Here is a 27,196-nt window from a genome sequence, read left to right on the forward strand (position 1 = left end):
CTGACAGACAGCACTTATGGACACTGATAAGGTGGCACTGGTGAGGTCGCACTATTATGTCGCAAAGATGTGCACTTATGGGTGGCACTGACACTGATAGGTGGCACTGATAATCTGCACTGATAGGCAGCACTGATGGGTATGATGAGCTGCACTAATGGGCACTGATGAGCAGCACTGATGGGCTCTGATAGGGGTCACTGACAGACAGCACTTATGGGCACTGATAAGGTGGCACTGGTGAGGTCGCACTATTATGTGGCAATGATGTGCACTTATGGGTGGCACTGACACTGATAGGTGGCACTGATAATCTGCACTTATAGGCAGCACTGATGGGCACTGATGAGGTGGCACTGGTGAGGCAGCACTATTATGTGGCAATGATGGTGGCACTGACACTGATAGGCAGCACTGATGGTCAATGATATGTGGCACTGATGATCTGCACTGACAGGCAGCACTGATGGTTAATGATAGGTGGCACTGATGAGCTGCACTGATAGTCAATGATTGGTGGCATTGATGAACTGCACTAATGGGCACTGATGGGCAGGACTGATAGGGCTCTGATAGGTGGCACTGATGAGCTGGACTAATGGGCTCGGATAGGCGGCACTGACAGACAGCACTTATGGGCACTGATGAGACAGCACTATTATGCGGCACTGATGGGCACTTATAGGCAGCACTGATGTGTGACACTGATAGGTGGCACTGATGATCTGCAGTGATAGGCAGCACTGATGGTCAATGATAGGTGGCACTGATAGGTAGCACTGATGGTCAATGATAGGTGGCACTGATGAACTGCAGTAATGGGCACTGATTAAATGCACCTATAGGCACTGATAGGGCTCTGATAGGCGGCACTGACAGGCAGCACTGATGGTCAATGATAGGTGGCACTGATGAGCTGCACTAATGGGCACTGATGGGCAGCACTGATGGGCTCTGATAGGCGGCACTGACAGGCAGGACTTATGGGCACTGACAAGGTGGCACTGATAGGCGGCGCTGATCAGCTGCACTGTTAGGCAGCACTGATAGGTGGCACTGGCACTGCTGAGCTGCAATAATGGGCACTGATAGGTGGCACTGATGAGCTACACTGATAGTTTCATAGTTTCATAGTTAGTAAGGTTGAATAAAGACACCAGTCCATGCAGTTCAACCTGAGTGTCTACAATTGTCCCTATCCCTGTACAGTTACACACTCACATTGGTCCCTACCCTCAAGGAGCCCACAATCCAAGGTCCCCATTCATATACTAGGGCCAATTTTGGACAGAAGCCAATTAACCTACCAGCATGTCTTTGGAGTGTGGGAGGAAACCGGAGTACCCGGAGGAAACCCACGCAAGCACAGGGAGAACATGCAAACTCCAGGCAGGTAGTGCCGTGGTTGGGATTTGAACCAGTGACCCTTCTTACTGCTAGGTGAGAGTGCTAACCACTACACTACTGTGCCACCCCGGCCAATGCTAGGTGGCACTAGCATTGATTGGATGGCACTGATGAGCTTCATTGATAGGCAGGACTGATAGGAGGCATTAATAGGTGGCACTGATGAGCTGCACTGATAGGGGGCACTGGCATTGATTGGATGGCACTGATGAGCTCTACTGATAGGTGGCACTGATAGAGGACACTGGCACTGATAGAGGGGACTGGCACTGATAGGAGGCACTGATAGAGGGCACTGGCACAGTGGCACTGATGAGATGCACTAAATGGGCACTGATGGGTTGCCTGCACAGTCACTATCGAGTTGCACACATATATTACCCCCCACCCCCCCCCCCCCCCCAATGTAAGTTAACTACTAGCCGATTTCAAAAATTTCTGCCTGAGTCTGCTATTGACTTCCCTAGCGGCTAGCGCCTGTGGCTTACTTGAACTTAACTGTGCTGTGTCCACTCCAGGCAGATATATCTCTTGGTTCGCCGCTCGCACTCAGTACATCCAGTCCTTTCCCAGTCAAGCCTCGGGACGCTGGGGAAGGCCTCCGGATGACGTCACGCCAGCCCGGACGTCAAGTTCCGCCTACAGGAAGGATGCGAGCAACCGAGCAAGCCCAGCCTCGGCGGTGCGCTGATACATACCGCCCGCATTGCAGGGCATTGTCTGCAACATTATCAGCGCCGCAATATGTGGGCCTATAATGCAGCTGCCTGGCAATAACAAAGGCACATAGCGGCCGGCGGCCGGGCCGTGGTGATTGACTTATATTGCATGTAAATTAAAGTGTTTGGGCCTATAATATGATGGGGGCCTGGAGCTTCAGCTCCAAACGCCCCTATGTTAATCCGACCCTGTCAGTATGAGTGGCATGAATGGCAGCTGGGGAGAGCCATTTACAGAGACAAGGTGGTGGTTGTTAAAGCAGGACAGTCCGCTAAGAACCTGTCACTGATAGAGGAGCTGATGGCAACCTGAAAAGACTGTCAAATCCTCACTATCCATGACTAAGGACTAATGTCTGAAACACGTAGGCTGTTTTACAGCTTTGTACATGTATTTAATAAAGAAATACCATTTTGGATGTTATCCTGAGTGCTGACCATCCCTTTCCAAATCCTCACTATTACCTGTAAAGAACTGATGTGGAGTGTTCAGCTTCCAGCTAGAAGAAAAAAAAAAATGACATGTACAGCTGGGAAGATTGCTGCCTATGTTCTTTGTTGTTCACGGACTAGGCCAGCCTAACACCCTAACCTGTTCCACATGGATGTTCCATTCCCAACTGAAGAACTTTAGGTGAGGCCTAATGCTGTTGGCTAAATTTGTAAGGGCTCCTCCTACCAGGGACTCTTGAAAAAAAATGTTTCTTTGCTTGATTGTCTCTGTCATGCAGGTTCATAACCCTCTGCTGACAGACTGACTGTACACAGATTAGATAGCAAGGTAGAAATAGGAATGTGTTTTTTTCTTTGCTGTGTTTACAGGTCTCGCTGTGGACGCCCGTTCACCCTGCTGTGTGATGGACTTAACATTTTCCAGCTTTCTGAGTGGGCTTCCCTTTAGGGGGGGGGGGGGGGGGGGTGCTCCAGCTAAGTTTTATGTGCCTTATTACTGTGGTAGCGTTAGCTGCAGGGACCTGTAGCTAGGGTATGTAAATACTGTTATTAATGATATGTACTGTATATATGTGCAGGGCCAGGACAAGCAGTGGGCAGGAGTGGAGGCTGCCCTGGGCATTGTGGTATCATGTGAGGTGGTTGGACACCGTGAGGAGATTGGGGGGGATTTGTGTTGGAGGGTGGTATTTGGCGATTTAGGGGGATCTGTGTTGGGAGGGGGGGATGGGGGTTTTGTGCTAGAAGAGGTGAAATGGTAGAGAGTTGGAGGTGAGGAATGTGTGCTAGCAGGGATAATTGGGGGTATATGTGCTAGGAGGGAACTTTTTTTGGGGGAGGGGGGATTTGTGCTAGGAGGGGGAATTGAGGGGTTTTGTGCTCATCAAGAGGTGATAAGGTAGAGAGTGGGGGGTGGGGTGTAATTGTGCTAGGTGGGAAAAACTTTTTGGGGGGGAATTGTGCTAGTAGGGATTATTGGGGGGTATTTGTGCTAGGAGGGAAAATTTGGGGGGGGTATTTTTGCTAGATGGGGGGGATTTGTGTTAGGAGAAGGGAATTTTGGAATGGGAGGAGAGGATGTGTACTTGGAGGGGAAACTTTAGAGGTAGACAATTTGTGCAATGAGATTTTTTTTTATTTGGGGGAGGTAGAATTTGAGATTTGTACAGGGAGGAGGCATTTCAGGGGGGGATTTTTGCTGACACATCTGCATCTTGGGGGGGGGGGGGCGCAATTTTGCATGTTCGCCCTGGGCTCTAGATGACCCTGTCCCAGCACTGCATATGTGGTTTTGGAAAAAAATAAAACATCTATTTTTGATACTGGCAAATTTATTTGTATATAGCCCTGTTCAAGTTGTTTCCCTTTCCCCTTCCCACTGTATTTTTATGGGATGCCCTTGCTCCCTGGTGCAATGGGTTGAATCTGGGTCAGGGCTAAGTGACTCAGGGAGGCTGGATGATTAATCAAGCAGCACGTCTGTTATTCCCCCTGCTCTCTGGAACCTTGAAGAAGCTTCCAGAAGTAGAGGGTGGACTCTAGAAGATGCTGCTTGGAGTATTATGGAGGGCCCGAGCCAATCCCCAGCAAAGTGGGCTGGCAGCAGTGGGCACCTCTTAAATACTGTTGGGTAGGGGCAGTTGGGTGGAAGATGGGAGGCTGTCGATGGCCCTTGAGGGTGCCCTCTAGTCTGGGGGGAGGTGACCTCAGGCCTGGGGCTCGGGTGCTGGAGGGACACTCTACAACACACAAAGGATATCCTTTCTGGAAGAACGGAAGCAAGTATGAGGACAGCAGGAGGAGGTCAGCATGTTCAGTTCTCCAAAAGAAGTCAGCCGGATAGACTTGTGAATGTGCAGCTTGGGAGGACTGTGGGAAGAGTGTCAGTCTGTGAGGGCGACTGAAAGGGTCAGCTGCAGCCAGTTGGGCTGGCAGTGCCAAAGAGGTGGTGCTGGGATCTGAACTTATAGGGATGTAAGCTGGACACTGGACTTTGCTACACAACCAAAGGGGCCCAGGGTCCCTACCTGTAAAGGGCTCTTGCTTTGATCTACCTGAGTGCTTTGCCAGATTTACCAAAAGTTTCCCAGCTGAGTCTGTGTTCATTTTGCAAGCATTTTGGGGTCCTAGTAGATGATAGGCTCATCAATGGCATGCAATACCAAGCTGTTGCTAACAAAGCAAACAGAATATTGGCATGCATTTAAAAGGGTATAAACTCTAGAGATAAAGCGATAATTCTCCCTGTTCTACAAGACTTTGGTCCGGCCTCACTTGGAGTATGCTGTCCAGTTCTGGGCACCAGTCCTTAGGAAGGATGTACTGGAAATGGAGGGAGTACAAAGAAGGGTAACAAAGCTAATAAAGGGTCTGGAGGATATTAGTTATGAAGAAAGGTTACGAGCACTGAACTGTTAGAGAAGAGACGCTTGAGAGGGGATATGATTTTAATTTATAAATACCGTACAGGTAACCCCACAATAGGGACAAAACATTTACATGGAAGGCAGTTTAATAAGACATGTGGCCACTTGCTAAGATTAGAAGAAAAGAGGTTTAACCATAGACTGCGTAGAGGGTTCTTTTCTGTAAGAGCGGCAAGGATGTGGAATTCACTTCCACAGGCGGTGGTTTCAGTGAGGAGCATTGATAGTTTCAAAAAACGATTAGATAATCACCTGAATGACCACAACATACAGGGATATACAATGTAATACTGACATATCATCATACACATAGGTTGGACTTGATGGACCTTGTGTCTTTTTTCAACCTCACCTACTATGCAACTATGTAAGTGAAGTGCTGGAGGAAGAGAAAGTGTATATACAGTGCCTTGAAAAAGTATTCACACCCCTTGACATTTTCCACATTTTATCATGTTACAACCAAAAACATGAATGTATTTTTTATTGGCATTTTATGTGATAGACCAACACAGAGTTGGCAATCAGCAGAGCTCTGTTAGATGTTGGGGATATTTTTTTATAACCTAACCCTGCTTTAAACTTCTCCACAACTTTATCCCTGCCCTGGCTGGTGTTTTCCTTGACCTTCATGATGCTGTTTGTTCTCTAAGGTTTTCTAACAAAGCTCTGAGGACTTCACAGTACAGCAGTATTTATACTGAGATTAAATTGCACACGTGGACTCTATTTACTAATTAGATGACTTCTGAAGGCAATTGGTTTCACTAGAATTTAATTAGGGGTATCAGAGTAAAGGGGGCTGAATACAAATGCATGCCACACTTTTCACATATTTATTTGTAAAAAAGTTTGAAAAATCAGTGAATTGCTGGTGCAGTGCACAGGCCCCTGCAGACTCTTTCTCCAGGCTCGGTATAGACCTTCAGCTGTGGAGGTAGACTGCAAATGTGGTGATCACTGCACTTGTTTTCTATTGCCATCTACAAATCCCTATGTCGTATTGGCACATGGAACTTGTAGTTTATTCATTCACAGAACTCATTCATGATGCAGTAGTGGCAGGAGAGCATTACACAGCTGTGCCAAATTCAAAAGTGACATGAGCCACCAGGGAGAAGAGCCCCTTTGATCCTGCCAGAGGGGGAAGGGGGCCAGCTAGATACCATGTTATATGTTACGTTCTAAATATGGAAAGGTAAAGTTAGCCTTTAGCTAACATTAGAATAAATATAAGCAGTATTAAGGAACTTACTTAACCCCCTCTCGCCCCCCAGCCCTGGCATCCCTTCAACAGGGTCTTTATACCAGTCAGGAAGGATCGCCTGATTGATCTAGGATTGATTAATATATAGTACCTGAGCCAGAAATCCAGAATCAGACTCTATGGCTGCATCCAGAAGATGTAGAAGTTTTTTAAATTTTGCATCATCATATTCAAATCGATCTCCAAAAGTTATGGAACAGATGACATTGCTAACTGCATTGTCAATGAGATAATGCGGATCAAATAGCTGACCTAAGAAACAGATAACAGGTCCATTAAATATATGTTATATTAAAAATATAGTATAAAGTCATATGCATTAAAATATACTGCAGTGGAAAGTAGCATATTATATGTGTACATATTAAGCAACATGGCGTGCACTGGGTGCAAGATTCAGAACAGTGGGAAAATTATCTACCCCCCTTCCTAGTCAGTTGACATAGGATATATCCAGAGGCAGAGATTTTCTGTTTATGGCAGTCACCAGCCACAATTAGGATGGTTTGCACAGATTGCAAACGCACAGGCTTCAAAAAGTGAACGAAAGCTTTAGACATGACAGATTCCAATATTTCAAATATGACAGGTGTAAGGAATGTCAGACACACTGAGGTCAATATCAAATTGGCAAACGCTATACCAGAAGAATTAACCAGGATGTGGTTGTAGATAAACCTAAAGTCAAAGCTAGGAAGTACCAAAAGAGCAATGTGAGTCATGGTCAGAAGGAATGCCAATGGTCAGAATCAGACTAGAGGTCAGGAGAAAATTAGCATAGTCCAGGAAAGGACTAGTTACTTTTGGCATCTGGGGGTAAACACAATCAACTATCCATCTCATGGCTTAGACAGGTTTATGTGAGCTAAAGAAAGTGCACCACAAAAAGTGTGCTGTGATGCCACATTGGTGGCCATGTATGGTAAAAGATGGGTGTTGACTTAAAAAATGTAATATATACAGTATATGTCACAATAGTAGATTTCAACCAATGAGCTGAACAAGATGATTTGTGAAATTATATGGACTCTCCTAAATAAAATACCATTACACCACACCAAGAAAGATTTTCCTCTGCCAGGTCTTGGGATCACAGGCCTAAACAGGCAACAGACAACTATAATATACAGTGCAAATGCCCAGCAGATGTCATTAACTGAAGATCTTGCTCTGACTGAGGGATTAATGGGGAAAAGATTGGGGGTGGATAGGGGGGAGGGGTGAGGTTCTCCGCCAGCAGCACAACATACTGTATATTATTTGTTCTAGCCTCAGGAAGACTCCTTGTCCTCCACCAGTCCTCTCCTGCAAAGCTATGGTGCAGCAAATTAAGGACAGATAGAGAGTGACCAGGAACTGGGAACCAGGTTTGCAAGAGAACAAAGCCAGGACCAAAGACTTCACATTGACAAGGCAAACAAGATACACTATGAAGAACAGAACAAGCATATAGGGTGCTGGACTGATACATCACTACCTGTGTAGGTATGCACAGCTGGAGCAAAATGTAATGTCAAATAGTGGTAAAAAAAGCAGCCTCAAAGTGATCACTGGGATAGTGGTAAAGAAACCATAATAACATAACACTAACAAGGCGCTCCCAGGAAAACATAAAGATGCCGCCTATGAGGTATGGTATATAGGAAGGGCTAAATACCTGATAGATTCAAGAGCCCAAGTAAATAAGGGACAAGAAGCCTACTAATACAGTCATAGTTTATGCCAAAAAATGATAAAAGCTTGACATGGTGCTGTACAATGTTTACCAGTGGTTGGCCAGTCACAGGCTTCAGGCACACAGGATGTACCGGGGGACCCAGGTATCAGTGAGGTCTGTGAGGTCCATGATAGAAAACCACCAGTCAGGGCAAGAAAGAAGAGAAACTCACATCACTGGAAATGACATTACCAGCAGTCTAATCTTCAGGATTTGACAAAGAAGTGTGCCCCGAAACATGTTGTCTTGGCAACTGGTTTAATCTTCTGGTGCATCTTCCGAGGTGTGAGCGGCCAACCACTGGTAAAAACTGTACAGCACCATGCCAAGTTTTAATAATTTTTCAGAATAAACTATAACTGTTTTATCGGGCATCTTGTCCTTTATGTACTTGGGCTCTTGAATCCATCTGGTATTTAGCCCTTCGCATATAACTTACATCACAGGCGACATCTTTATGTTTTCTTATGAGCACCTTGTTATTGTTAGATATTTCTGATTTACTATGAAGAATAGACATACTGGGAAAGCTACTATGTTCAAGATCACACAGAAGCACACCATATGGAGAGTAATCTGAACACTACAAAAAGCAACCAAAGAGTACAGTCAGGGCACCTGTGCCGCCTATATACAATATAGTGTCCAAAGAAAAATACAGTATGTGGTTAGGCACATAAGATACACAGATCACAGGAGATAAGAAATTCAAAATCCATATTTTAAATTTATGTCTATTGGATAAATGTCCAAAAACACCGGTCTTGCTGCTCCACAAGCAGACGGTCGAGGAAAATCACACTGTGAACAGTAAAAAGGGTACAAAGGCATATTTGGGGGAATTTATGAAAACTGGAGCAGCCAGAATCTTGTACAGAATCTTGTTGTTTTAAAAATGAAAGATAGATGCTGATTGGTTGTGGCACCAGATTCTGGCTTCTGCGGGTTTTGATATATTCCCCCTTCATTGTGTATTATCCCAGGGAAACTGGATGTAATAAAAAATAAGATATGCACTCACAAGAGAATATTTTATATGTGCTTACAGTATTAACTTTATCACATCAATACAACTCCTCCCTCCATGATGCCAAACAAGCCTGCTTTGTCATGCTCATTTATATTCTGTCCTCTAGTCCTCATTGTCTCTTCTCTACTTTTAACTCTCTACTTTCTCCACCACCATCTCCACCTAGTAACTCACTCACGGCTCACGAGATTGCCAGTTACAAGATTCATGCAATTTGCGGGGGCATCTTCACTGCACAGACATCTATCCCACTTAACATACCCTGTACAAAACCACTCTCAACACTTTCCTCTTTTGACATTGCTGCTACCAAATAGGTCTCTGACGTTTTCTCAGAAGCCCGCCTTACCACCTGTCCCCTGGATCCTCTTCCCTCACAACTACTACCGTCACCCTCTTCTTCTATCCTATGCTCCCCCACTCACATCTTCAATCTCTCCCTCTTTACTGGCATCTTCTCCTCCCCTCTAAAACATGCACTGAATATTCCCATACTTAAAAAGTACTCATTGGATCACACCAGTCTGAACAACTTAAGACCCATCTCCTTGCTCCCGTTTGTATCAAAACTTTCTTTTTTATTGTTTATAACGTTTTTATAGAACAGACAATAAAGTAAGAGATAAGTAGGGCATTTCAAAATATAGGGAGTATCACATGCACACAGGAATGTGAACTCTCAAATGCAGTGTGGTGTAGTCTATTACCGCGTACACACGACCGGTTTTCCCATCGGAATAAACTCTGAAGATTTTTCAGATGGAGTTTGCTTTGTGAGATTCAGGAGAATAAGCCTGATGATTTCAGGAATTATCTCAGGATGACGGACCCCGTTTTTCACCATATGTTGGCTTTGCTCACCCCTTATATCAGCAGGCATGATCCCTGCATGAGGCAAGCCATCACTCCGGAGCAGAGGCTAGTCGCCACGTTGCGGTACTTGGCGACTGGGAGAAGTCTGCAGGACCTCAAGTTCTCAACAGGTATCTCCCCCCAGGCTCTGGGGATCATTATTTCAGAGACCTGTTCTCAGGGCCGTCTTTAATATTGATTAGACCCTCGGTAAACATTTTCTTGGGCCCCCTCCCCCATACATTTTCGCTCTCCATCGGCTCAGAGACATGCAATAAATAGCAGCTAGACTTAAGATCAGTTTACTGTATTAGATGAGGCAGCAATTGTGATTGGTTGCCAGAGGTTACAGTATATCATTACCACTTACTGACTGGTTGCTAGTGGTTACAGCACACAATACGACACGCTGATTAGTTTCTAGATGTTACAGCACATGATTTCTGCTTGTTGATTGTTTAATAGAGATTACTATACAGTAATACTGCTCATTGTTTGGTTGCTAGAGGTTACAGCACATCATCTCCTACATATACATATGAATGTCGCCTTTATTTACAGATCTATGTTGCCAGATGCAGCTATTTACACATGAATGCTGCTGCTATTTACATATGAATGCAGGTTATTTACATGTAAACACGGTCTGCAGGTCAGTCATCTGTACACAACAATAGGGCAGAGCTGGGCAGCATTAGTAGCAGCACTTCACACTGAGATATCAGGACACAACAAGGGAATAAAACTTCAAAGGACAAGGGAATGTAAACTTGGATAGTTGGCAAGTATGAGGCAGCTGCTTTGGGCCACACAACAATGACAGGGCCCAGGGCAGCTGCCCCTTTTGCCTGCCTTAAAAACGGCCCTGCCTGTTCTGCCATTATTCAGGTCCTACAAAAGGACTATATTAAGGTAAGTTTTCTCCTTTAACATCACATTATATGTATTTAATGTTTGCTAATGTACAGTGCCTTGCGAAAGTATTCGGCCCCCTTGAACTTTTCAACCTTTTGCCACATTTCAGGCTTCAAACATAAAGATATAAAATTGTTATTTTTTGTGAAGAATCACCAACAAGTGGGACACAATTGTGAAGTGGAACGAAATCTATTGGATTTTTGAAACTTTTTTAACTAATAAAAAAATGAAAAGTGGGGCGTGCAAAATTATTCGGCCCCCTTGCGTTAATACTTTGTAGAGCCACCTTTTGCTGCGATTACAGCTGCAAGTCGCTTGGTATGTCTCTATCAGTTTTGCACATCGAGAGACTGTAATTCTTGCCCTTTCTTCCTTGCAAAACAGCTTGAGCTCAGTGAGGTTGGATGGAGAGTGTTTGTGAACAGCAGTTTTCAGCTCTTTCCACAGATTCTCGATTGGATTCAGGTCTGGACTTTGACTTGGCCATTCTAACACCTGGATACGTTTATTTGTGAACCATTCCTTTTTAGATTTTGCTGTATGTTTGGGATCATTGTCTTGTTGGAAGATAAATCTCCGTCCCAGTTTCAGGTCTTTTGCAGACTCCAACAGGTTTTCATCCAGAATGGTCCTGTATTTGGCTGCATCCATCTTCCCCTCAATTTTAACCATCTTCCCTGTCCCTGCTGAAGAAAAGCAGGCCCAAACCATGATGCTGCCACCACTATGTTTGACAGTGGGGGTGGTGCGTTGAGGGTGATGAGCTGTGTTGCTTTTACGCCAAACATATCGTTTTGCATTGTGGGCAAAAAGTTCGATTTTGGTTTCATCTGACCAGAGCACCTTCTTCCACATGTTTGGTGTGTCTCCCAGGTGGCTTGTGGCAAACTTTAGACAAGACTTTTTATGGATATCTTTGAGAAATGGCTTTCTTCTTGCCACTCTTCCATAAAGGCCAGATTTGTGTAGTGTACGACTGATTGTTGTCCTATGGACATACTCTCCCACCTCAGCTGTAGTTCTCTGCAGTTCATCCAGAGTGATCATGAGCCTCTTGGCTGCATCTCTGATCAGTCTTCTCCTTGTCTGAGCTGAAAGTTTAGAGGGACGGCCAGGTCTTGGTAAATTTGCAGTGGTCTGATACTCCTTCCATTTCAAAATGATCGCTTGCACAGTGCTCCTTGGGATGTTTAAAGCTTGGGAAATCTTTTTGTATCCAAATCCAGCTTTAAACTTCTCCACAACAGTATTATGGACCTGCCTGGTGTGTTCCTTGGTCTTCATAATGCTCTCTGCGCTTTCAACAGAACCCTGAGACTATCACAGAGCAGGTGCATTTATACAGAGACTTGATTACACACAGGTGGATTCTATTTATCACCATCAGTCATTTAGGACAACATTGGATCATTCAGAGATCCTCGCTGAACTTCTGGAGTGAGTTTGCTGCACTGAAAGTAAAGGGGCCGAATAATTTTGCACGCACCACTTTTCAGTTTTTTGATTTGCTAAAAAAGTTTAAAATATCCAATAGATTTCGTTCCACTTCACAATTGTGTCCCACTTGTTGGTGATTCTTCACAAAAAATACAAATTTTATATCTTTATGTTTGAAGCCTGAAATGTGGCAAAAGGTTGAAAAGTTCAAGGGTGCCGAATACTTTCGCAAGGCACTGTATTGTATTTATTTCATCATTTCCTAATTACCATGATTGGAATATGCTGTGAATGTCCCCTTTATGTTCATGCATGCTGGAAACTTTTTAATGCTCCTTTTTTGACCTACATGCATATTTGCTAGTCCTTTAAACAATGTATATCGTCAGCTCCATTGTACTGCTTTCCCCGAAACATACCCTAAAATGTGTCCAAATGTTATGTGTGTCCTTAAATCCAGGCAGAGTGCTGCAGGCTTTGTTTTTTTGGCTCCAAAAGTCAACTCAAACCCATCCCCCCACCATCCATACATTTTTATTATTGGGCCATCAGAGGGGTTGATAAGTGGGCCTTATATTTTTGTCTTTAAATACTCCTTAAAATAAATGTTATACTGATGCTGTGCAAGAATGTTTTTGTGTAATCTGCTTGCAATGTTATGTGCAAAAGTACTTTTTTTTTTCTTGTTTGACTCCACAGTTTCCTTCAACACCACAGGAATGGCAGACTGTGGCCTCCCATTTTGCTGACCGTTGGGACTTTCCCAACTGTGGAGGGGCTATAGATGGGAAGCTTGTCCACATTGTGCCACCACCCCATTCGGGGTCTTACTATTATAACTATAAGGGGTTTAATATTGTAGTGTTAATGGTGGTGGTGTTGGCACACTATGAGTTCCTCTAAGTGGACGTGGGGAAGAACGGACAGATGTCGGATGGAGGAGTTTTTGCCCAGATGGAGTTTTACTAGCGTCTCCAGACTGGTGGCCTGGCATTGCCACCAGATGAGGATAACGTGGAAGAGGAATCCCCTTCGTCTTTATTACAGATGAAGCCTTCGGTCTGGGCAAGCACCTGGTAAGGCCATTCCCCCAAAGGACCCTCATCCAGGAGAGGAGGGTTTTTAACTACCAGCGGGCCAGAGCAAGAAGAGTAGTTGAGAATACCTTTGGGATAATGGACAGCCAGTTCTGCCTGTTTCAGACAGCAATCCATATGTCGGACTACAATAGCAACCATATTATCATCCTATGTTGCTGCATACTGCACAATTATTTATTTTTTTAAATAGGATTTTTGTACTCACCGTAAAATCCTTTTCTCTGAGTTCACTGACTGACACAGCTCCTTTACTTAGACCATCGGGTTGTTATGCCACCTTCAGGAGAGGACTAGGCAGAACATGTTAACATGTACAAAAAAACAGAACTTTCTATTTCCGCCCAGGGGGCGGTCCCTTCAGTAACAACCCCCCAGCCTGCATCCTGCAGCCTCAGTACGTCAACAAGCAGTATAACGTAAAAAATAGGAGGGGAGGGTGCTGTGTCAGTCAGTGAACTCAGAGAAAAGGATTTTGCGGTGAGTACAAAAATCCTATTTTCTCTTACATTCACTGACTGACACAGCTCCTTTACTTAGACTATCGGGACATCCCCAAGCAGTGTCAAAACGAGGGGTGGGAAACAGCATAAAAAACGTCACCCTCAAAAACAGAGTGCTCCCTAACCGGGGAGTCAGCACCTTATCTAACCGCATCAGATCTTGCGGTAACAATGCAACAGTGCATGTACTTAAGTTAACTGTGTTTCTTATCAAAAAACAGAAAAAATTTAAGTGCAATTGCAAATTACACAGCCACCTGCAAAATTTTGTGGCCAAAACAGGCATCAGAATTTTGTAAAGGTGTGAACAAGTCGCCGCTTTACATACTTGAGCGACTGACGCTTGATGTCGGACGGACCAAGAGGTTCCAATTGCCCTGGTGGAATGGACCGTGACCGGAAAGGGGGGCACCTGTCCCTTCAAGGCATAGGTCTGTACCACAATCTGTCTGATCCACCTGGAAATGGTGGTCAACGAGACCACCATGCCTCTTTTCGGACCAGCTACCGAAACAAACAAAGAGTCTGACTTCTGAAAGGGAGCCATGGCAGACAAATATACCCTTAGAGCCCGGACCATGTCCAGGGAATGGAGGGCCACCTCCTTAGGGTGTGTCGGTGTAGGACACAAAGATGGTAACACAATGTCTTCATTGATGTGGAATGCCGAAACCACCTTCGGCAGAAAGCAAGGTTGCGGACGCACCACCTTATCCTTATGGATAACCAGATAAGGCGACATGCAGGACAAAGCTGTCAGTTCCGAAACCCTTCTGGCCGATGTAATGGCCACTAGAAAGACCACTTCCTGAGAAAGAGTCAACAGGGGAATCGCTCTGATATTCTCAAATGGCAGTTTCTGAAGCACCGAGAACAAAAGTGCTCACTAGAGAGTGAGACGCCAGGTACGCCTTCCAGGTACAATGATATATCTTCCGAGAAGAAGTTTTCAGACCTCTCAACATAGTTGAGATCACCGAGTCCGATAGGCCGCAGTTCCTTAGCACCTGGCTCTCAACATCCATGCCATTAAAACCAGCGATGGTAAAGCAGGATGGAGAATTGGACCTTGAGACAGAAGGTCTTCTCGCATCGGTAGTTGCCAGGGAGCGTCCGCAACCAGGTGTACAAGGTCAGCATACCAGGGATGCTGAGGCCAATCTGGGGCATTCAGAATAACTGGAATCCCCTCGTTCTCCACTCTGCGGAGCAGATGTGGTAGTAGCTTTAGTGGAGGAAAGGCGTAGTAGATCAGTGGGTACTGACCCCACAGAGCCATCAGCATGTCTGTTGCGTCTGCCCAAGGATCTCTTGTTCTGGACACAAATCTCGGCACCTTCCGATTGAGATGGGAAGCCAGGAGATCCACATCTGGTGTGCCCCATTGCAGGCATAGGAGCCTGAACACCTCCAGATGCAACGACCACTCTCCTGGGTCTAGCATCTGGCGACTTAGGAAGTCCGCCTGCCAGTTTTTCACTCCCGGGATGTAAATGGCCGATAGGGCCGGTACATGTCGCTCTGCCCACTGAAGGATGTGAGCGACCTCCCGTGCTGCAGCCAAGTTTCTTTTTCCTCCTTGATTGACGCATGCCACCACCGTGGCGTTGTCTGACTGGAGCCTGATCGGGTGCCCTCGTAATCTCATTGACCATGTGGAGAGGCATAGCCTGATTGTTTGTAGCTCAAGCACATTGATCAGCAACTTGGATTCCTCCTCCAACCAGAGGCCTTGGGTTGACTGTACCCCCAGTACTCCACCCCAGCCAGTCAGGCTGGCGTCCGTGGTGATCAGTGTCCAATGTAGGTAGGAACGACTTCCCGGACCGAAAGTGCTGGGGATCTCAGCCACCAGAGTAGGGAGTCCCTGACTGACTGGCTCACCTGAGTCTGCCGATCCAGGGATAACGGAGATTTGTCCCATTTTGTTAAGATCTCCTTCTGCAAGACTCTGGTATGAAACTGGGCGTACGGCACAGCCTCGAAAGAGGCCACCATGAGCCCCAGGACTCTCATGCAGAAGCGTAGCGACGACTACCTGCGGTTCATCAACAGTTTTACCGCGGCTCTGAGAGTCTGCAGCTTGTCTGGAGGGAGAAACACTCTCGCTTCCAGGGAGTCCAGCAGTAAGCCTAGGCAGGGCCGTCTTTAATATTGATTGGACCCAGGGCAAAAATTTTCTTGGCCCCCCCCCCCCCCCATGCCATTTCCCTCTCCACCTGCTCTGAGACATACAATAAATAGCAGCTAGACTTAAAATCAGTTTACTGTATCAGATCAGGCAGCAGTTGCAATTGGTTGCCAGCAGTTACAGCATTTCATTACTGCTTACTGACTGGTTGCTAGAGGTTACAGCACACATTACGGCTCACTGATTAGTTGCTAGAGGTTACAGCACATCATCTCCTCACAGCAGGGGGGCATGATATACATATGAATGAAGCCGTTATTTACATATCCATGCTGCCGGCCGCAACAATTTACTTAGTATTGTCGCCACTATTTACATATGAATGCCGGTTATTTACATGTAAACACAGGGTCTGCAGGTGAGTCATCTGCACACAACAATAGGGAAGAGCTGGGCAGCATTAGTACCAGCACTTCACACTGAGATATTGGGACACAGCACAGGACTAAAACTTCAAGGGACAAGGGAATTTAAACCTGAATAGTTGGCAAGCATAAGGCAACTGTTTTGGGCCCCACAACAATGACAGGGCCCAGGACAGCTGCCCCTTTTACCCTGCCTTAAAGACGGCCCTGAGCCTAGGTACTCCAAATGCTGAGTCGGTACGAGCACTGACTTTTTTAGGTTCAACAGCCAGCTAAATTCCTGCAGGGTCTGCATGGTGATCGCCACATCCTCCTTTAATTCTGAGGCGGAAGATGCTCTCAGAAGGAGATCATCTTGTTAACCTACGATCGTGATCCCACATTATAGCAGCAACGCCAAAATTGGAGCCAATGCCTTGGTAAAGACTTGGGGGGCTGATGCCAAACCAAAGGGGAAAGCCACAAACTGGTAGTGGGCAACCCTGTCTGTAAATCGCAGAAACTTCTGATGCCGCAGGCATATGGGTATGTGCAGGTACACATCCTGGATGTTCAAGGACGCTAGGAAGTCCCCTTGATGGCGTGCAGTGACTACTGAGCGAACTGATTCCATTCTGAACCTCTGTACTTTCACAAAGCAGTTGAGGGCTTTTAGGTCCAAGATTGGACGTACCCCTTCCTTTTTGGGGACTTGTCAGGGCTGGCTTAGCCCTTCCTCCTCTGGGCTGGCCGCTCAGCTGTCGGCTAATTGCCAGCTCTCTTCTCTCTCCACAGTTACCAGCTGTTCCCGATGATGCTCGTCTGGCCTGCCTATTTAAAGTCTACCAGCTCATTTCTCCATTGCCTTCACGTTTGGTCACATCACTAGGAACCATATCCTGCTGTTATTTCAAGACTGGCTTGCTACATCCCTCCTGGCTTCCATCCTGCTTGCAGTTGTTCTCCCTGGATCCCTGACTTCTGGACTGGCTGATTACCCGATCTGGTTTATGAACTTTGGACTGGCTGATTACCCGATCTGGCTATTGGACTCTGGCTTACTTGACTATGCTTTTTCCTATTTACCTTTTTATTTTTATTAATAAACGAGTGTGATTTGATTGTACTTCTGTCACTGTCTGTTTCATGGTTCCTGACAGGACTACAGATTGGAGTAGAACCCCTGGAATCTTTCCAGCTCCGGAACAGGTACTATCACCCCGTGACTCAGCAGGTCCCTTACCGCCCCCATTAGGGCCTCTCGGGGTAAGAGTATGCTGGAGGGGAAGAATCTGTTTGGTGGCCAAGAGAGGAACTCTATTTTGTAGCCAGAGGAAATCACTTTGTAAACCCATTGATCGGATAGCCGAGAGGCCCACAGGGCTGCAAACTCCCCGAAGGCGACTCCCCACCTGTGAGATGGGCGGGGGCAAACCTTCATGCGGTAGCACTCTTGCTCGCAGGCTTGTTAGGCTTGCGGTTCCAGGGATGCTTTTGTCCCTCAGAGGTCGTTCTGTCAGGCTGGGGACATTTAGCCGAAGCCCCAGATGGACTAAAAAGCTGTTTGTGAGCGGAAAAAGAGGCCCCTTGCCTCCTTAGCCTTCCTGGCCTGTGCAAGTAAGGTACTCTTTCCACCTGTGGCATTCTTTATGATGTCATCCAACGAGGCTCCAAAGAGCCGCTCGCCAAAGAAGGGTAGATCCGTCAGGGCTTTTTTAGATGCCTGGTCAGCCAACCAGCATTTTAACCAAATCCTGCACCTCAGCACCACTGCTGACAGTGATGCCCTGGATTACAGAGGGAAGGTATACTTAAGGCCTTGCACTAACTGTTCTGCTTGTTCCATGCAGACAGGAGAAGCCTGTTGCTCCCCCAATTTGCAGTGCAAAAGTTTTGCCCACTCAGTAAGTGTCTGCGACACAAGTACGGAGGCCAGTACTGGTCGCATAGCTGACCCCACAACCGTAAACAAGGAACAGGCCACTGCCTTGGCCTTCCTGTCCATGGGGTCCTTAAAGACAGGAGTCCCCTCTACCAGGATCGTGGTTACTTTATTTAACCTGGATACTGGGGGTCCACGACCGGAAGAGCTACCATTTGCTCTCCTCAAAGGGGTAATGCACCGCCATATATTTGGGGACCAAAAAGGTCTGTTGCGGTCTACCCCATTCCTTGTATATGAACTTATCAAAATAAGTCAGATACGGAAACACCTTAGGTTCACGGGCTGGCTTACGGGACCCAAAAGGGACCTCTACCTCAGCAGAGGAATCTGCTGTGTCTTGAATTTTCAGGGTATCACGCACAGCTGTGATAAGTGCTCCAAGTGCTTTGTTGCGCACGGACCCGGACGGGGACTCTTCTTCACTGTCCGATCGGTCCTGGTCAGCGTCATCTGAAACAACAGAGCAGGGGTCACCAGCCTCAGCAGTCCAGAGTCTGCGTCTGAGCTCTCCCTGGAGGACGGGGGGCAGGGGCCGCTTTTTACCACCTTTGCACCCACGCACTGCCTCCATCTTGGCAACGAACTTGTTAAGGACCGCCGACAAAGCGTCCAGAGACACTGTACTGTCTGCAGATGAACCGGTTGCAATTGCCTGGATTTCGGGGGAAGAAACACCAGTTTCTAAAGCAATGCTGACCCTACCCTGTCTGCCACCTATTGGGGACTTAGGACAGTGATGGTCCCACCCTCCTAACTTCTGCAGGCTGAGGGGCCCCCACCGCAGGACTCACCACCCTGATCGAGTTCTGCGCTGTCCAGATAGGCGCGCCTGTGTCCTGTGTCAGCTCCCAGGTGCTTGTGAGAGAAAACCAAGAATGCCCGCTGAGTACTGTACACAGAGAGGGACAGCGAAAAAAAGGCAGAGAAATGGCGGCAAACAGTGCAACAGCGATCAACAGACACAGACCTCCAGACACTCAGGGGAGAGACAACAGACATCCAGGGCACAGCCTCCCAGCGCAGCCCCCCACCCAAGGTGAAAGCCCCCCCAGGGGGCCCCTGTCTATGTGGCACACACACGGCTCAGCATCCCAGGCAGCATCCCCCGGGGGGGAGAAGAGAGGGAGGAGAGGGACCCTTGAATTGACCTCCTAGGGAATGCCCAGCTGCTCAGCCCCACCGAGGCAGGGAGAGCTGTACTTACCAGTCCTGACAAGCTGGGGAACATTCCATCACAGACCCACTCTCCGATCAGTACGGGGTGGCTTCTGGCCCGGCACACTGTGACACAGACATCAGCACACGCTCGCTGATCAGACTGGGGAGACTACAAGGATAAGGATATCCAGCCTGTCACCCAGCCGGCTGTTGATAGCAGATCACAGGATCTTAATCTTGCAGAAAAAAATAAAACTTCTGCAGAAAAAATCCACGGACCGATGGGCCCGCAGGGTTCCTAGGTCCATCTCCTTCACTAGGCAGAATAAAAACTGAGGCTGCAGGAAGCAGGCTGGAGGGTTGTTACTGAATATACCGCCCCTTGGGCGGAACTAGAAAGTTTTTTTTGTACATGTTAACATGTTCTGCCTAGTCCTCTCCTGAAGGTGGGGTAACAACCCAATGGTCTAAGTAAAGGAGCTGTGTCAGTCAGTGAATGTCAGAGAAAAATAACTGAATTACTGTATATAGCCTTAGTTGGGCCTGAGGCCGGACTTATTACAAACAATTCCCTGACGGGCCTGGATACTGGTCATACTGGCTTCGCACCCCAAAGCACCCGTGAAGTTCGGGAGAAATATGTTAATTATTTTACGAGCAGGGGGGCCATTGCAATGGCAGACAATGTCTAATTTTTATTAATAAAAAAAAATTATCAGATAAAATCTAGAAATTTCTTTATTGCTTGCTTTTCTTTTTGGCTGTCTCCTAGGTTCTCCTAGTGCACTTGTAGCGCCAAGTGGATTTTCCTTTAGTAAATAAGACCCATTGTCACTGTAAACACAAAATTACTTACAAAACTGGTATTGAGCATTGAAAGAAGAAGCCACACATTGTTGTTTCTCAACATTTTTACTCTGTGCACATTCATTCACATGTGCGTTTAGAAATTATATAATTTTTATTTATTTTTTCTCAATATTTGTTTTTTTACAAACAGGCATGTTTTAAAACATAACATACACAACTCTGGAACTTACAAAGTTCAACAAATAAAAACTGAAGGCAATATCAGACATTATAGTGTCAAAAATGTCTTACTATTGCGTTCATCAGATGAGGTGATGTCACCCCTGTAAAAGCCAAATTTTGAAGATGCACACAAATTGGGAGTCCAAATGGGTAATGTCAACATGTGCTATCTCCCATCATGAGGGATCAATGGACGTGTTTTGGGGGTGCAACCCCCTCCTCTCACCTACTAGAGTTACGAGGAAGGGGTTGCACCCACAAAATGTGTACATTGAAATCCCCTGATGGTAGATAGCACATGTTGACACACCGTGTGCATCTTCAAAATTTGGCTTTTAAAATTAGTCCAACAAAACTGAAAATGGATTTGATTAGACAAAAATTTAGATTCTCCCCAACACATCTATCATGTTTTTCATTTGCTGTTCCATAATATTCAGTCTCTTTCAAATATTGTCGATTTCCCCATTCCACTGCATGATGTCGTGGATGAGCCTTTGGCGCTGGCCCTAGTGAAAGGTTTAGCTTCCTGTTCCACAACCAGCACATCTAAAAATCGGTTAAAAAACACGTATTTAGAAATATGCAGGCATACATAGATTACCTGAAGCTGGGGTGTCAGACATTCACTTGTTTGGGTGACCATCTCACCCAATTCCTCCACCTCTCCTTCCTCCAGATCCTTGGGTGGGGGGGGGGGCTTGGGCTGATTTCCCAATCTTGTTGACAATGTGGGGGGTCCCTGGTGTCCTCTGAATGGTGTCCTCTGAGTCTTTTCTTACCTATGAGAATGAAACAAAAGGTATACTTATCACACAGATATTTGAGTCCAGAAATTGGAATATGAAACATTGTTTGGAAGTGGTGTACAATTGTCTGTTTGGGCAGAGATCCAAGTTGAAGACATGATTAATTCCCTTTTAAAGTGATTGTAAACCCTTACAAACCACTTTGACCTACAGGTAAGCCTAGATTAAGGCTTACCTGTAGCTCCAAGAAACATCTCCTAAACCTACATGGTTTAGGACAGGTGTAGGGAACGTCAGCTCTCCAGCTGTTTTAAAACTACAAGTCCCATGAGACATTGCAAGACCCTAACAATCACAGGCATGACTCCCAGAGGCAGAGGCATGATGGGATTTGTAGTTTCAAAACAGCTGGAGAGCCGAGGCTCCCTACCCCTGGTTTAGGAAATATTTGCCAAAAGACAGGCACCGCTGTCTACGGCGCATGCGCCGTAGACAGCAGCGTGCAGGCGCACTGACCGCGCCGCTGTTAACGGCGATGTGCCGCGAGTGGTGGCTCCTGTGCGCATGCGCGGGAGTGACGTCATCGCTGCTCTGTCGAATGACAGCGCCGGAGCAGCGAGACCCACCAAGAAGATGGAGGCTCCATACACAAGGGGACAGCTGTGACTTTGCTGGATCCTGTGTCAGGTAAGTGACACATAATGGACTATTATGCGATGCATAGTAGTCCATTATGCTTTACCTTTGCAGGGAATCAAAAAGGAAGTAAACCCATCAGGGTTTACTTCCTCTTTAACCAAGCTGGAATAATTACCTTTTTTGGCCAAGTTTTGCAGATGAAGACACCCCAAGTATTCACTGGAGCACCTGTGTGGGTCACCCTAAAAATGTGCTCTGGTGTCCCACACTAGTGCTCCTGAGTCCAGATGTGTAAACAGCTGCTGAGTGTACTTTCCTTACATTCCACTGAATCAAGTTTGCAATTCATTTTAGTTTCAAAGACATCTAGACAACAATGTCCTAAACTTTTTTTAATAAGACAAATTAGCATGACCAAAATGTAGTTAAAACACTGTATCAGCTAAAAACATTGTATTTATTTGCAAACAAACTATGTTTCCTACAAACGATTACCGTGCCCACGAGCATGAAAGTAACCATTTAAAACTGTGCAACAGTAAAAAAAAAAAGCACATGGATCAGCATGCAAGTTAATAATAATAATAGGAACACACGACAAGTACTTACTTTTTTGAAGCACTTTCTTTATTCTTCTATATTGATCCGGCTCCCTCTGTTTAAGGTCAGACCAGCGTTTCCTTAATTAGTCTTTGGAGCGTCGTACCCCAAAATTCTGCTCCAGAGTCTTCACAACATTTGTCATGATTTTGCCCTTGCACAAATTCGGCTGGGTGTACGGTCCATGTTTACCATCATAATCCTTCCTCCGCAAGATGTCCACCATCTCCACCATTTCTTCAAAGGCCATATTGGAAGCCTTAAATATCCTCCTGGATCGGGACATTTTGGGCTCTGAGCTTTCCTCCTCGCTACTGGAATAATTTCCAACCACCTGCTGTGTCATGTTGCTCCTACTGCGCACCGAAAGGAGAAAAGGGGTCGGGAATATTCATGAAAAAGAACGCCAGGGGCGGGTGAAGCGAGTTTCATGTATGCAAAGTGTATATAAAGCTAACAAGCATGTGTCGTACGTACGATCTGTGTGCCGAATGAACGGAAGTGGCGAGCATGCTAAACGAAGGTAAAATTTGAACCTGGTCCATCACAGTGCCTATACTGCTTCAAGATTGAGGACTATATTGGGATAAGATAATGACAGTTTATACTGACAGTGTTTTTGTCTTGTGCATTGTCTTACAGCAAACGTGAATCAGTTTAAGGACCCAGAATTCATGGGCAGTTTCATAGACAGATACAGGGAGATGAGGAATTTGTAGGAGGTGAAAACACAGCTTATATTATAATAAACAAGCTAGGAGGTCATCGCTGGAGAAACTTCTGGAATTTGTGAAGACTCGGGTCCCCGAAGCAAACGTGACGTTTTTGGAAAATAAAATTGGGATCTTGAGGAACATGTATGAGAAGGAGCATAATAAGATCCAGAACTCACTCTGATCAGGAGCATCAGCAGAGAGTGTTTATGTCCCCAGGCTGTGGTACTTCAACAAACTGTGGTTTCTGGATGACCAGACTGAAGCCAAGGAATCTCTTTTGACCCTTCCCTGCAGCCTTCCCTCCACCCTTCCCTCAACCCCAACAGAGGCTGACGAGGAACAATCTGGGCCTTCCATCCCGGAAGAAGTTGATGCGCCCAGCTGGAGCTAGGTATATCATTTTTTTACATATTTATTGTCCTAATATTAATGATGTTAACTAGATGTTATAATTGATTACAAATCAATGATTTTATCCAATAAATCATATATACATATCACTAGACAGTAGCGGCCAAAAATGTTTGTGACCAGCTTGAAAAATGCTGGGGTCAGAATGATAGTCTTTTCTATTTATTAACATTCAATTTGCAAGTCATGAGCTGAAAATTGTGTGTGTTTGATGAAGCAAAAACTACAAATATGTCCCTTTTTTATACACAGGATGAGCTCAACCAGGAGGAGGCCATGCCCAGTGGCAGCCAGGATGAGGCCATGCCCAGTGGCAGCCAGGAGGTGGCCATGCCCAGGGGTAGCCAGGAGATGACTGGGCCCAGTAGGAGCCTCACCCAATCCCAGATGCCTCCCCTCTGCCTTACCATCAAAAGGCCCAGGAAGGGGACAATGAAGGAGGAGGCAGCACTGGTCCTCATTAGGAAAGCCAGCAATTTCCTCAGGAGCCCCCCAAGAGGCCTATGGCTGCTATCTAGCCACCAGGTTGCTGGAATCAGAGAAGGGCCAACGCCTCCTCTGTGAGGGAATTGTTTATGATGCCCTTCGGAAGGGGTTGAGGGCCAGCTGACTGAGAACAGCCACATATATGAGCAAGCCTATCCTCCTCCTCCTGCCACAAAATCCACCACCAGAGCCACAGGCTCCAAGGAAGGCTGCAGGGAAGTCTGGAGGGAAGAGAAATAAGTGATGGCCTGGGTTCAGTCTGGTCTGACAGAAGACAGTACCACAGCCTGGGGACAGATATGTCATCTGCAGCTGGTCCTGATCTCTAGGATTCCTGGACCAGATTGTGCTCCCTATTACATGGACTCCTCAAACTTACAGTTTTCTTTTCCACAGACTTGTTGATGTGTGCCACGAGGGCCAAAAGGCTTCGCAAATTCAAAAAGTTTGTCCTGCAATGACTTCCTCTTTATTTTGTTACCCAGAATAAATGGATATTTTATTTTCACAAAATACTTTCCTATGTGTTTTTATTCAAAAAGGACAGTTTGTTTGTGAATAGGTAGGTACATTTAAAAAAGACAATGTCAAATTAACAAGGGACAACAACCTCCTCAAGGTTAATAAAAAATATAAGATAATAATGTTATTATGGTAACTTGACACTCCAAAAAATCAAATGATATGGATATCACTAGAAAATAATTTTTAAGTAATCGTAAACTAAATCTTGATTAAATAAAAAATTTAATTATTATTATTAAATTAAAGATGAGTATAAAAAATAATTGTAAACCTTATTTATGGAGATCAGGCTTTTAAAAAAATAGAATATTATTCATGAGATGAGGATAAATAATGAAGAAATCAGTTTGTGAGAACTCAGTGTGAATGTGAGCAGCAAAACAACTTTTACCACACCAAGCGCTTCCGTCTCATACTTGCTTCAGAGCTTGCGTCGTTTTTGGTCTGTCAGAATAGCATACAGACGAGTGGTTTGTCCTGATAGGAATTGGTTCAGTCGGAAATATTTAGAACATGTTCTATTTCTAGGTAAGTCAGAATTTTTGTTAAAAAAACTCAGATGAGCAATACACACGATTGGAATATACGTCTGACTTTTTCTGTCGGACATTACGCTCGTGTGCATGCGCGGCATAACAAATCACCTATCTATTTTCGTTTCAGATACACATATGCACTAAAACTGTTCCGAGCATCTCTTCCATATGGATATCCCACATAAAATCATTCTCTGCAGCTATTACTTTTTGTACCACCACCCCCTCCCTTTTGAATGTAAGCTCTACGAGCAGGGCCCTCCTGTACCTTTTGTATGGTACTGCAATTGTGTTGTCCCCCTTTATACATTGTAAAGCGCTGCGTAAACTGTTGGCGCTATATAAATCGCGTATAATAATAATAATAATAATAATATGGATAACTTGAATAACATTGGGCCTAGGCATATGTACCTCAATTGTGGCATATGTTTGCTCGAGGAAGGCCACAACATGTAGCATGGATGGACCGGGGAGGTAATCCCCATTTCAATTTTGGCCCATCTATTTGGGGCCTTCCTAGATGTCCAAGATGTCAGTACCCGCAAATGAGATGAATAATAATATTTAATGATGTCTGGAGCAGCTAAAACCCCATAGTTTTTAGAGCAAGGATCACTGAACTCGTGATGCGATGGGAGGCATTATTCTATACAAAGCGTATGCACTTCCATTGGGGAGCCTTTAGATGTGAAAGTGCCACTGGTAGCGTCTCAAATAGAAAAGACGTTTGGGAAGTATCGAGATCTTGTGAACATTAATTCTTCCAAGAAGCGACAAAGGGAGGACAGTGATAGACCCTGAAAACAAATATTGGGATAGTACTGCGAAAACGTATGGCCAGCTTAAGTGATCAAATGCTTTTTGATCATCCAAGCTCAAAACTATGGCAGGTTGTCTCCTGCGTGTCTAGTTGGAACAAAGCCCACCTGATCTTTAGAGACGGCAGCAATAGCAAGAATATATTGGCCAGAATTTTGGTAAATATTTTATAGTCTGAATTTAACAATGCTATGGAACGATAGTTATCGGGTAGTGAGGGGTCTTTTCCTGTGAAAAATGATGAGAATAGGACCAGTAGGTGTGGGCCTAATGTTGGGAGGAAGGTTTTGTAGTAAGAATAGGGGAGCCCATCAGGTCCCAGAGACTTATGGGACGGTAAAAATTTGATCACTTCAGTAATTTCCTTGGCTATAATAGGCGAATTAAGTTTAGAACGTTGTTCACAGGATATCTCGGGTAGTTGTAGAGATGACATAAAGTCATCAAATTTACCTTGTGTGAAATGTGAGGTAGGATCTGAGCTCAGACAATTATAAAGATCTTTATAGAAATCCCCAAACACCTTGACATGGTATGAGGACAATAAGTTGGGGTAATGGACTGCATTAAATGATCAGGTATAGACAGAAATGGACATGGCTTGAGTCTATTCACTAGCATTCTGTGTGGTTTATTAGAATACTCATAGAACTTTTGTCTAGACCACAACAATGATTTAGAAATGTTATTGAAATCCAAGGACTTAATACGATTCCGGAAAGAGACCACAACTCGTAGACGTTCCATCATGGAGGAATGGAGTAGGCTCGTCTCAGCAGCTTGTAGCTGAGAGACAAGCTTGGCTTTCAGTTTGACAGCGTCCCGTTTTAAGCGAGAACCAAGCTGAAAAAAGCTTTATGTATCAAAACTTTCAGAATGCTTAGTCTACAACCACCTGAGCTCCTACCTCACTGACAACAACCTTCTTGACCCCTTACAGGGGATCAAGCCTTTACAGCTTTCACTTACTACACTCCATTGAGACTGTCTGACTGAAACTCACTAATGATCTATTGTGTAAAGGGGAAGAGCAGGAGGAGGAAAGGGATTATCGCGGTGCCAAAAACTACAGGGACACTATACATATATAGTGTCCCTGTAGTTTTTGACACTACGATAATCCCTTTCTTCCTCCTTCTCTTCCCCTTTACACAATAAATCCAGTAACAGGGAGGAGGTGACGTATTCATTCGTTCTTCCAGCCACACCCCCCCCC

General features: G+C 45.4%; 1 protein-coding gene across 1 annotated transcript in view; it reads right to left on the reverse strand.

The window, feature by feature from the left end:
* The window catches only part of CYP2D6 (cytochrome P450 family 2 subfamily D member 6), an 86,748-nt gene that overhangs the window by 22,537 nt on the left and 37,015 nt on the right, over positions 1–27,196 (reverse strand). Inside the window, exon 4 of the mRNA XM_077452519.1 lies at positions 6,364–6,524. Within this exon, the coding sequence (XP_077308645.1) occupies positions 6,364–6,524 (161 nt within the window). The remainder of the gene's footprint in view (positions 1–6,363; positions 6,525–27,196) is intronic.

Source organism: Lithobates pipiens, unplaced genomic scaffold (assembly GCF_037356315.1).
Source record: "Lithobates pipiens isolate NorthernLeopardFrog02 unplaced genomic scaffold, aLitPip1_a1.2 Scaffold_23, whole genome shotgun sequence".
NCBI lineage: Eukaryota > Metazoa > Chordata > Amphibia > Anura > Ranidae > Lithobates > Lithobates pipiens.